This window comes from Colletotrichum gloeosporioides (genome assembly GCF_011800055.1).
Source record: "Colletotrichum gloeosporioides strain Lc1 chromosome Unknown consensus_17, whole genome shotgun sequence".
Classification (NCBI taxonomy): Eukaryota; Fungi; Ascomycota; class Sordariomycetes; order Glomerellales; family Glomerellaceae; genus Colletotrichum; species Colletotrichum gloeosporioides.
The window spans coordinates 2046499-2059065 of record NW_025544662.1 but is presented as its reverse complement, the minus strand read 5'-3'; the positions used below and the strand labels follow the sequence as shown (position 1 = coordinate 2059065).

General features: G+C 56.6%; 2 protein-coding genes across 2 annotated transcripts; both read left to right on the top strand.

The window, feature by feature from the left end:
• Positions 1-468: 468 nt before the first annotated feature.
• Positions 469-3798, top strand: GCG54_00011468 (Regulator of nonsense transcripts 1-like; the record flags this gene model as incomplete). The annotated part of the gene is made up of 2 exons (XM_045411373.1): positions 469-758; positions 819-3798. The coding sequence occupies 2 exons, from the start codon at positions 469-471 to the stop codon at positions 3796-3798; spliced, it is 3270 nt and encodes a 1089-aa protein (XP_045268431.1).
• A 1574-nt stretch (positions 3799-5372) lies between these two features.
• On the top strand, positions 5373-7187 carry GCG54_00011467 (Endoplasmic reticulum mannosyl-oligosaccharide 1 2-alpha-mannosidase; the record flags this gene model as incomplete). The annotated part of the gene is made up of 1 exon (XM_045411372.1): positions 5373-7187. The coding sequence occupies one exon, from the start codon at positions 5373-5375 to the stop codon at positions 7185-7187; it is 1815 nt and encodes a 604-aa protein (XP_045268430.1).
• Between the last annotated feature and the right edge of the window lie 5380 nt (positions 7188-12567).

Genomic DNA, 12567 nt, shown 5'->3' with positions numbered 1-12567 from the left:
CGCATCCCACCAAAATGGCTGTCTGGGCACCTTCGCCGCTTTCTTTGGGCGGGCCGACCTGATTTCCCATCGTTCGGGTGCCGAATCCACGAGAGCACACATACGTTCAAGGTAAATCTTCGCTTACTTGGTGTACCTTTGAGGTCTCGACACCAAACCTTGGACTTTCGGCACCGATATGATGTGACGTTTCTCCTCCCTAAACACCTCGAATCCCCTTCCGTACGACCTGAGCCATCCGAGGCTCTGCGACGCCGAAATATTCGAGAACAACAAAAAGGCTGAAGTAAGTTGCGCTTTCCCATGGCGCACCGGACAATTCCAAATAATCGCCACCACCTTGTCGTTCCCGCTTTGCGAGCACTTACTTGTTGCCTCTGTCCGAACTTTCCGCTGACCATTTTCTCCCAAGGGAGTAGAAGATCAGCATCAAGATAGATAGAAGTGGAGGAGCGAACTATCGCGACAATGGAAGGCGCATTTACGCACTTGGGGAACCACCTCATAAACGACAGCACTGCAGCGATCAAGGCCGGCGCCGACGACTTTACCGGCATCGACCCCGACGAAAGCCTTCTCTACGGGAAGTTTGGCGGCCGCGGTGGTCGCCGCCGCGCCGATGACGATGACAACCAAACGGAGCTGTACGACGATGATGACAACGATAGCTTGACGAGCATGCCCGTCGGGACCATGAAGGATCTGAACCTCGGCAGACCTCAGGAAGAAGATAGGGAGCTTCCACCTCACGCCTGCGCGTAAGTTGGCCCGCCGTCACACTTTGCGCCAAGTACCATGCTGACTTGACCCCTCCCCAGGTATTGTGGAATCCACTCACCGAGTTCCGTCGTGAAGTGCCTTGGCTGCAACAAGTGGTTCTGTAGCGCTCGTGGCAACGCAACTTCAAGCCATATCGTTAACCATCTTGTCCGAGCTCGTCACAAAGAGGTCCAGCTTCACCCTGAGTCGACTTTGGGCGATACCGTCCTCGAATGCTACAACTGCGGAACCAAGAACGTCTTCCTCTTGGGTTTCATCCCTGCCAAGTCAGACACCGTTGTCGTGCTTCTTTGCCGCCAGCCATGCGCCGCCAATACGTCCTCCAAGGACATGAGCTGGGATACCTCGCGATGGCAGCCCCTGATCGAGGAGCGAGCCTTCCTGACCTGGCTTGTCGCGACTCCTTCCGATGCCGAGCAACTCCGTGCACGACACCTGACCCCGCCTATGATTGCAAAGCTAGAGGAGATGTGGAAGGATAACTCTACCGCGACCGTTGCCGACCTCGAGAAAGCCAACAGCATCGATGACGATCCTCACCCCGTCCTGCTCAAGTACGACGACCCGTACCACTACCAGAACATTTTCGGTCCACTGGTCAAGATGGAGTCCGACTACGACAAGAAACTCAAGGAGGCCCAATCTGAGGACGGTCTGACAGTTCGCTGGGATTACGGTCTCAACAACAAGCACCTTGTCAGCTTCGAGCTCCACAAGATAGAATCTGGGGACGTGAAGCTGGCGGTCGGTGACGAGATGCGTCTGCGATACAAGGGAGAGCTTCGTCCTGCGTGGGAGGGAGTCGGCTATGTCATCAAGATTCCCAACAATCAGTCTGATGAAGTCACTCTGGAGTTGCGAAAGGCAGGCAACGAGAAGACGGTCCCGACCGAGTGCACTCACAACTTCTCTGCCGACTACGTGTGGAAGGCTACATCGTATGATCGCATGCAGTATGCGATGAAGACTTTTGCTGTCGACGACATGAGTGTCTCCGGATACATCTTCCACAAGCTTCTCGGTCACGACGTGGCGGTTGCGCCTCAGAAGACGACTATGCCTAAGAAGTTCAGCGTCCCGGGCCTTCCCGACCTCAACACTAGCCAGATTGCCGCTATCAAGGCCGTATTGTCCACTCCGCTTAGCTTGATTCAGGGCCCTCCCGGAACTGGCAAGACTGTGACTTCAGCGACCATCATCTACCATCTTTGCAAGATGAACAACGGCCAAGTTCTGGTCTGCGCTCCGTCCAACGTCGCTGTCGACCAACTCTGCGAGCGTATTCACCGCACCGGTCTCAAGGTTGTCCGTCTTACAGCCAAGTCGCGCGAAGACGTAGAGTCCTCTGTGAGCTTCCTTGCCCTCCACGAGCAGGTCCGTATGAACGACAGCAACGGAGAGCTTGTTAAGCTTGCACAGCTCAAGAGCGAATTGGGCGAGTTGTCCAGTCAGGATGAGAAGAAGTTCAAACAGCTCACCAAGGCCGCTGAGAGGGACATCCTTCACAATGCGGATGTCGTCTGCTGCACTTGCGTTGGGGCTGGCGACCCCCGTCTTTCCAAGATGAAGTTCCGCAACGTTTTGATCGACGAGTCTACCCAGTCCGCTGAGCCGGAGTGCATGATCCCCTTGGTTCTTGGCTGCAAGCAAGTCGTGTTGGTTGGTGACCACAAGCAATTGGGCCCTGTCATTATGAACAAGAAGGCAGCAAAGGCTGGCCTGAACCAGTCCTTGTTCGAACGTCTTGTCAACCTGCGCTTGGTGCCCATCCGCCTCAACATCCAGTACCGCATGCACCCCTGCTTGTCTGAGTTCCCATCCAACATGTTCTACGACGGATCCCTTCAAAACGGAGTTACACATAGAGAGCGTCTTCGCCGCGACGTGGATTTCCCCTGGCCTGTTGCGGACATGCCGATGATGTTCTGGTCCAACCTTGGCAACGAGGAGATCTCTGCATCTGGTACATCCTACCTGAACCGCACTGAAGCTTCCAACGTGGAGAAGGTTGTCACCCGCTTCTTCAAGGCTGGAGTGAAGCCCGGGGATATCGGTGTCATCACTCCGTACGAGGGTCAACGAAGCTACATCGTTAGCACCATGCAGAACACTGGTACTTTCAAGAAGGAGAGCTACAAGGAGGTCGAAGTCGCGTCTGTCGACGCTTTCCAGGGTCGTGAGAAGGATTTCATCGTCTTGTCTTGTGTCCGTTCGAACGATAACCAGGGCATTGGTTTCTTATCAGACCCACGTCGTCTCAACGTCGCCTTGACCCGTGCCAAGTACGGTCTTGTCATCATTGGCAACCCGAAGGTTCTTTCTAAGCACGAGCTCTGGCACCACCTTCTCGTTCACTTCAAGGAGCGAAAGTGTTTGGTTGAGGGCCCCTTGACCAACCTGCAAACCTCTCTTCTTCAGTTTGGCAAGCCGAGAACCGCTTATCGCCAAAAGATGAGCCAGCCTCCTCAGTTCAACGGCGGCGGCGGCGGTGGCGGGTTCCCCAACGGTAACCGCTTCAACGGCGCTGGTTCCACGCGTGACTTTGACTCGGGGTCGATGATGTCGTACATTCCTGACGACGTTTCTTCCATCCACAGCTCTCTCGGCGGTGCTGGCCTGAACACCACCTATCCGCCAATCTTCTCCAGCTTTACCCCTGAGCAATGGCCTGGTCTGCCTGGAGTACCCGCAGCAGGCCGCTCTGGCAACAAGAGGGGTGGACGCGCGACTGAAAGCATCGCCGGCGAGAGCGTTGCCAACTCCGAGTACACAGATGCCAGCGCCAGCGTTATCGGCGCCAAGGGTGTTGGCCAAGGCGGTGTCAGTTTGGGCGCCGGCCTCCAGGACGCTATCCACGGAATGCGGCCCGCGTCTTACAGCCACAGTGACCGCTTGAAGCAGTACGTCGAGAGCGGTGGTCGCATGGGAACCGGCAACGGTTACGCCCGCCGGTACGACGACGACGAGAAGAGCGTTAGCACTGCCTTCCACAGCCAGATTGGTGGCGGCTTCGACTGAAAAGCATGACGGATACGGACAGGAACATGCTGTACCAACCACACGAGTGGTTTCTTACCGAATCATCCGCCGGCTTTCAGCCCTCGCCGCACCACGCTCGGTGCTGTACGAAGGAGCAGGCAGTTCGCCTCAGTCCAGAGGCGTCTCGGACTGGCCCCGGTCGACGGTAGATACTCCATCAGACCGAGGAGTCGATATCCCACGACGACGTGCCGCAGGCGGGTGATGGCCCGACCAGCGAGAGCTGCAACCGACGGAGGGAACCGCTCGCGCGCCCTCAACGGCCCGCAATTCGCAGATTGTTATCAGTGTGCTGTTAGTGTTAGCAATGGGGAGATGGATGAGGCAATGGACGATGACCGGCCTGGGCGGAGGACACGCGTCTGCGTCTTATGCGGCAACTTGTTCTGGTCAACCATAACATGGACTCGGTCATCTAAGTCTGCAATACGCAACTTGTTGCTCAGAGGTCTTGAGAAGAGCTTATGCGATGATGCAATGAACACGGAATTGCACAACTCCAGCTTAGATTTAGCCCATAGAGTCTACGTAGTAATCACGGTCTTTACTGATTTGCACTCAAGCCCCCAATGCCCCAGATTTCGCTAGCAATTTGCGATGCCACTAAAACAAATATTGATCCACAGGCTGCTCGGAGAGACATTCAATATAGCACATAGTACAATATGACAGAATTCGGATGCACTCCGACAAGAGCGAATGAGGTGGCCAGCGTATTCATTGTGTTTGTACCGCGAGGTCAGAAGCAGCCACAATCCACTGATAGGCAGGGGACGGCGGTCGATACCCCACAAAATCCTAAATTAATTACAACGACTGGGAAGGCCCCCGTTCAAGCGCGGGAGCTGGCACTTAATCTGACGTGCGAAAAGGCAGGTTACAGTGGTCCTTTCGCCGCCCCCCCATTCCAGGACCGCATCCTCGTCGCGAGACCGGGCGGCATCCAATGGACGGCCCACTATGACGATCCGTCCGATTCTTGGCCTCGCAAAACGTCTGGTCAGCGGAGTTGCAGTTGCAGTTGCAACGGTGCGGCGGGCAGTGTGTTTCCCAAGACCGGACCCATCCAGCTTAAGCCTCAGCGAACGCCCGGGATTTACGCCCTCGTTGGCTGGTCTGGTTGGCTCGGAAAGGGAAAGCCGAATCAACTCTTGGCAATTCCTTACGTACACGTGTGGTGTTCGTGTTGAGCAGCAGCGCACATCGACGACGGAAAGATGGTCCGCTTGGCTTGGAAACGGCAAGCAGCGGTCCCCCTGACCTCCTCCGGGTTGTTTGGTCTCAAACCTTGGAGCTCTGTGTCTGGGTTCCTCTTTTCTTCCAAGTTTCCCCTGGACCTTACTTCCTCCCCCAAACGTCCAGAAGGTCTGGTTGAACCGACACGTCGTTTTCTTTCGAGTGACAACGTCGGCCTGTTCCTCCCTTTCTCGCCAGTCGAGAGGAACGAACGACACCAGTTTCCCACCATTTGCGCGGGGAATAGACATGAGTAACCAGCTGCTCCGAGATATGCTGCCGTTGCCGCCCATCTCCCCTTACGCCGAGCCGCCAACATGATCACCATCCGCCGCCGCCCTGCGAGGCTACCAATTTACCTGGGCATTGCCCTCACCCTGCTCTTCCTGTGGCAAACCGGCCTCCCAGCTGGCTGGAGCGCCCGCGAGCTCTCTTTCAATGGTATCCGCTACCGTAAGTCGAGCTACGACTGGGGCAGCCTGAACCTCGAATACCCTCTCGAGAAGCCCCTCCGCACGCTCCCGAAGGGCAAACCCGTCGACCTCCCTCCCGTTCAGTACGACTTCGGCACCAGCGGGAAGAAGTCCAACAAAAAGAACAAGAAGCTTTCCCACGACGAGGACCGCGACCGCGAACACGAGAAACAGATCGAATCCCGCCGTGCCGCCGTGGTGAACGCTTTCAGACGCAGTTGGGACAGCTACAAGCAGCATGCGTGGACTTGGGACGAGTTGACACCCGTTACGGGCGCTGGAAAGAACACCTTTGGCGGCTGGGCGGCGAGCATGGTCGATGGCCTTGACTCCCTTTGGATCATGGGGATGCACGACGAGTTCCGTCGGGCGGTCCGCACCGTTGCTCTCATTGACTGGTCTAACACGACCGAGTCTGCCGCCAATATGTTCGAGACCACCATCCGACATCTAGGAGGACTTATAAGCGCCTACGACCTCAGCAGCGAGCCTGCATTGCTGGCCAAGGCAATCGAGCTTGGCGACATGTTGTACATGGGTTTCGACACGCCTAATCGCATGCCACCGTTTTGGTTCAAGTTCTCTGATGCAAAGTACGGCACCCAAAAGGTTGGCGAGCGCGAATCCTCTGCTGCGGGATGCTCACTGTCAATGGAGTTCACCCGGTTGTCGCAGATCACCGGGGACCCGAAGTACTATGATGCTACGGAGCGCGTGAAGGAGTTCCTGGTGAAAACGCAGCCCGATACCAAGCTACCCGGCATGTGGCCAATGTTTATGAATTATCGCGAGGAGAAGGCGGATGAATCCTCCTTCACCATCGGCGCTCAGGCCGACTCGCTTTACGAATACCTACCAAAGATGCACGCACTGCTTGGCGGTCTCGACAGCGAGTATGAGAAGCTTACGACCTCGTCTTTCGACGTCATCAACAAACACGTTCTGTTCCGCCCCATTCTTCCCAATAAGACCGATATCCTGATCCCAGGGAACGTCTTCGCCCACGGTTCCGCCCACTCCGTGGACCTTACTCCCGAGGCCCAGCACTTGGGCTGCTTCGCCGGCGCCATGTACGGACTCGCCGGCAAGCTCCTCAGCTCCGACTCCTACGTCAACATTGGCGAGCGCATCTCCCGCGGCTGCGCTTGGGCCTACAAGGTCTTCCCCACGGGCATCATGCCGGAGATCATGACCCTGCACCCGTGCAACGAACCAGACCACGGCGCCTGCGAGTGGGACGAGAAGGCCTACGGCCGCAGCGACGTGCCCGCCGGCGTCAAGCAGGTCCGCGACGGCCGCTACATGCTCCGGCCCGAGGCCATCGAGAGCATCTTCTACATGTATCGCATCACGGGCGACGAGGAATGGCGGGACACCGCGTGGGACATGTTCCAGGCCATCCAGCGCGCCACCGAGACGCCGCTGGCCTACTCGGCCATCTCCAACGTCAACGTCCCGTACGCGGAGATGACGACCAAGACGGACTCCATGGAGAGCTTCTGGTTCTCCGAGACGCTCAAGTACTTTTACCTCATCTTCTCACCACCCGACATCATCAGCCTTGACGATTGGGTGCTGAACACAGAGGCGCACCCCTTCAAGCGGCCCAAGAGGACGCACAGTGTCGAGACGGAGGCCGAGATGCGGGGGCAGTCGTAATGGAGCTTAGGTATATTTCGCGCTTATAGAGGTGACACCATTGGACATGTGTGTCTGTTTGGCCTCAGGAATTCGGTGCATTGTCGGGGGTAAAACTGCATTGGGATATCCATAGACTAGGGGGCGGGCTCGACTGTGCATGCATACGGTGTAGAAGCCATCATGAGGTGTATCCTCCAAGTCGAGAAGTCATGACGTAGAAGAGTTGATAGACTACATTATTTTTTTCATTCCAAAAGGCGACAATGCAATTCAGGACGTGAACTCCCGGTGCCCGCTTCATGAACCCGTCCCAGCCCCATGGCCCCCACGCCGGAGCCATCACATTGGGCCTGGCCTCCCAGCAGACCGACGCAGGGATGTTGCGTGCGGCGCAGAGCACACGCCGCAGGCTACTTGTCCGTGGTCGACAAATTCCCAGGCGACCCAACCTCAATCTCCGTCAGACTTTGATTGGAAACCCGGGCGGGCTCAATAAACTTCAATTTTCACACGGGTGACAAGTCACAACATACTTTTCAATCACAGTCCGGGCGGAAGGGGTCGGGGGTTCCTTTTGCCGCGCTTCAACTCAAAGCAAGCGCAAATCGACGAGGGGCGGGACATACAGATCTCCCCTCCCCTCCCCGCTCTCCCGCCTCCCTTACAGCAATAGCTCGTGGGCTCTTTTCTTCAGCCGTGATCGAAGAAGCAAGTTGCAGGTCAGTGAGTGCAGCATCTAGCAGCAGCAGCGGACCGCGCGCGCGCATGCTGCAGGAGACGGGTTGGTTTACACGCGGCTGCGTCGGTTCTTGGAGAAAATAAGTGCATGTAGCGTGTACACTTGAACAATGCCCAGAGCTGAACTTGCAAATGGGGGCGGGCGGCTTTGCGTTACCAAGCAAAGTAGTCCTGTGGAACGTTGCCATCCCGCAAGTACGACAGGATCTGATTACGCAGGCCGCGGGCAGGAAGCCGGACAGAAAGACATATGAGGCTCGGGGAGCTCTTCCGCGGTGATGGTGGGGTTAAACCATCGTCGTAGGATTCTGTCGAACCAACGACAAGACCGAGAGGACAGCAGAGAGACGCCAATATCCGCATCCGCCATCCGTGAAGAGCGTTTATTGGAAAGTGTTGGAAAAAAGCAAGCGTCGACAGCAAGGATCCCGCCCGATCTCATCCTGTCATCTGTCTGCACTTACCAAAAATAATCCAACGACGACTCCACCGAGCGAAGCAAAGCTGGGGGCCCTTACCACTTGGGGCCGCAGCGGCGGTGCTTTGCTTTTTGGCTCACCGGTCCAAGTACGACGACGTGACGATGAACGCTCTCCCGGAGCTCTCCATCCATCTTGGAAATCCTCCTTTGGCTGCCATCTTGTTTTCTTGTTCTCCTCAGTCCCCATATGCTTTTCGCAAGACAGGGCAGAAAAAGGAAAACAGTGGACGGCCATATGGACCACCCAAGAATATGGGATGGAGTGGATCGGCTGTCTGTGCAACGCCTAGGGACAGGGCGGGTGTAATTCCTTTTCTCTTCTGCGTTTGCGAAGAAGAAAGACGAAATGCCCCGTCTTTTTGGGTCTCAAGGAAGGGATAGACCGATATAACGATCCACCGCATCGCGGGGCGGAGAAGAGGTCCGAGGGTCGTGTATGTGTTGTATCTCGAACGGATACTGGCTGTGCCAATGAATGCTTGTCGGCTTTTATCAACGTGCAAACAGAGTTGCAGATACCGAGATACCAAACGGCCGCACGGGGGCCGGCAGAAGCAGGTTTTTTTTGCGGCAACGATCTTCAGGCACGCGGCAGCAGATGAAAAGGAAGCCGGGAGAAGGGACACAAGACGCGGGAAAACACTCCGACTGGCTGGGCTACGGCACACGCGAGATTGGCTCAGGATGGTGAGCCGGTGAGATGAGGTGAGAATCTGGCTCTGCTGGTCTCGGTCTCTGATTTAGGTGTCCCGTCGTTGGTTTGAGTGGCGGTTCGTGTTGCGTTGCAATTCACTTTATCCATCGGAGGATTTCTCGTTTGAAAATATGCAGCCTCCGATGGTGATTTCGATTGGTCCCGCTTCATGATCCGGGGTGTTGCGATTGCGCGGCGCAACCACCCGCGATGCCACCTTGTTCAAGATGAGTGATCCGGCCAAGAGCGACAGAGCAAGTATCGCATAAGGTAGCAACGACAATATGCAGCACTTTGGGGGCGCTATCAGTGGGGTTCTTGTTCGCTTGTGTTTGACTAGCTGAGAGAGATTCTTCGCATCGTTGCGCTTGTCTCGTTGCTGGCTAGTCCGGGCTGAGGAAGAGTGGCCCTCCGTCAGATGCTGTTGCTGGGGTGGCCCGCTGACGAGAGACTGAGCTTCCCATTGAGCGTGTAGACGAGGACAGGAGAGATGGCTCCGCGGAGGATGTTGCCCATTAATAGAAGTCATGACCGGCGAGTGAGGGCGTTGGAGGCAGGGAGACGATACCCGGTGCGCGCCGCCACGGGCTTTGTTCTGGACCAGCGGTACCTGACGCTACCACGAAGCCGGTGGTATTAGGGCGAACGAACGATTGAAACGCAGATGGAAGCAGGTACCAGGCGCTCACCGGGCGACACTCGTCTTCGTCCGAACATGTTTCCAAGCTGGTCTCGATGACTCGAGAAGGCCGACGGAGAGGAGGGGCGGCGGATGGGGGATTTGCCGGAAGGGATCAGTGCACGCGGTCGCTGCACCCGTGCGCTGCATGGCGCCAGGCCAGCATGCTGGGTTGTTTGGTGCTAGGGTCGAATCCGCGTCTGTCTGGGCTGCGCTTTGGAGTATTCTTGGGGGGCCCGAATGCACGAAAAGGGATCGTCATGTTGCTTGGCCGCGAACCGAAGAGGGACGATTTGATGAACGGCAGCGTAGGGCGAGATGGTGTGCTGGATAGCAAGCCCGTTGGTCGCTCCGGTCGAGGAGAGGAAGAACGAATCGCTAGCCTTGATTGGGGATGCACCCGCCCACGGCTTTTGCTGGTCGTGCTTGTGCTGCTGCTGCTCCTCGATGGCAGGGCGAGAAAGGGGCGGAGGCCGAATGGTGTTTATTGCTGATAGAGGAGCTGAGGTGGAAGGGGCGAGGTGCAGTCGTCAGGACAGATAAAAGAGGAATGGATAGTCGTTGGCAGCGGTGGTGCCGGATGTTTGGATGTGAATCATGGATGAGGGGTGTCGCCGTGTTGTGGGGTGGCATGGCATGGCATGGCATGGCAGTGTGGGTGACGGGGCAGTGGAATGGGGATGAACCGGGAGGGCGGATTCGCATTCTGGTTCGGTTCAGACGAGGAGAGGAGAGGAGGTGTATCGGTGGGCGGAATGCGATATGGCATTGAAACAGACAGCTGGGACAAAGGGACTGCCGCTCATGTTCCTGTCCATCATCCGGTTGACAATGGGATGAAGGTGTCGGGCGCGTGTCCCGCGGATGTCGACGAGACACGAGGCACTGTGGAATCCGGGGTTAGTTCGTCCCATTGACCGCTGAAGCGGCTAAGGTTTAATTCAGTCGCCGACGACACATGGCCCTCCGGGCAGTTGGGTTTGGCTTACACTTGCACTTGCACTTGCACTTGCAGACCGGTGAGATGCACTCCGGCCAGGCACCTAGGAAAAGCAAGCAAAAGCAGCCGGACTGGAGGTCGCACCTGACGCTCCTCGCCGTCATAGTCCGTGCCGGGTATTTTGTATCTTTTGGAGGGATGGAATACCGTACCTGCGTCCAGTGCTTTGCTCGAGCTTGGGCCTGGCCGGTCAACGAGGGCCGGTCAGGTGCCTCAATATCTTCTTACCTACTATATGCGTCTGCACATACATGCGTGATGCTATTAAGTACATACCACGCCTGCGCCGGTAGGACGGGGAGTCCGCAAGGGACGCAACACTATGGGCGTTGGAATGCTGAGGGAGACCCTCGATCCATACAGGCGGGAAGGAGGGATGAGCGTGTCATGTTGCCTCACAGTTACATTGAAATCAACACTGGTGACTGCTTACCTCACCTCATCACCTAAAAACGAAGGTCCCATCTAACAACAAGCGTGACATGGCGGTGATGGCTGAAGTGCCGTTTCCAAGGCAAACACCCTTAATTGCAAGAGCCAAAGTATCGAGTACCGTTCGTCTCCCCCTCGGGACCTGGAGCCTTACTGTTTAGGGCGAGGTGCGGTGCGTGCTAAGACATGGCCCAAAACACCTCCAAGGCAATGGAAGGCGGGAGACTGGACGGGATGCACCTTCTGCCGTCCTCTCTTTTCCTGTCCTTGGCGTTCATGTCTCTCTCTTGATGCACTGCACTGCACCACCCTTGCCTGCTTGCTTACCTACCTTACCGTGCTTACCGCTCCTACCGTCTCTACCGTCCGTACCTTACCTAACTTGCCGTACCTTACCTTAGGGACTCTGGGAATCCAACCACTCACCTCACTCTCCCATCTTTCCCATCTCCCGCCGGCCTCGATTCTGTCTCCTTTCCCTCCCGTGCCCGTCTACTCGAGACGTCCCGACGATATTCTCCTTGTCTCCTCCAGTTCGCCGCGCCCCGTTTCGGTATTCGAGTCCAGCTATCCCGTCAACATTGGGGAAAAGTAGACGACGTTTTGCCCCTCGCCAGGGCGCAGACGACTTATCGCCCCCTCAGCTATCGATCGTATCTATTGTGTATGGGGGATTGTCTCACCAGCCTCCGCTCTGCTGGCTCGATATAGCTTCGTTCCATCTGCATGCACTGCAGCACCGCCGTTGCTCTCCTATTGGCAGTGCCATCGGTCCACCAACCAGCATCATAGGGGGCGTGTTTCTCGGGATTTGATGGATCCTGTAAGTCCAAAGTAGTTCCCCCTCCTCACCTTCCATCACCACCGCCGCTGCTTTTCCCCATTTCTCCCCCTCCCTTCAGACCCTTCCATCTTCTTGCAACCATCTCGAAGCCTGTCGTCCGTCTGCCTGTCTCCAACTTCCCCGAGGTACCGAATACCACCTCGCTCTCCCTTGGTCAATTGGCAGCGCAGCCCCCAAACCCCCAACTCCATCCTAAGATTGCGGCAGACATACCCGTTCGTCGAGCGAGCACCTTAGTTTCAACTCCCGAACCCGCTCTTCTCCCTCCCCTTGTTCACACCCACGCCGACAAACCTCACTCGAGCCCCCTTCATCCATGCGCGTCGCTTGCTTTTCCTATGCTTCTTTCCAAGGCCTTCGTCCACTGACATTGGATATCTCGCTTGCCAACTAGCCTGGTCCCCAGTCTTCGCCATCTTCCCTGCCCTGATCCTCCGTGGTCCCACAGGCCTTGCCCGATTGCCTGTCCTACCCTGGTGCTTGAGACAGCCTTAATATGCATGTCGCGGCAGCACACTGGCCGAACATCC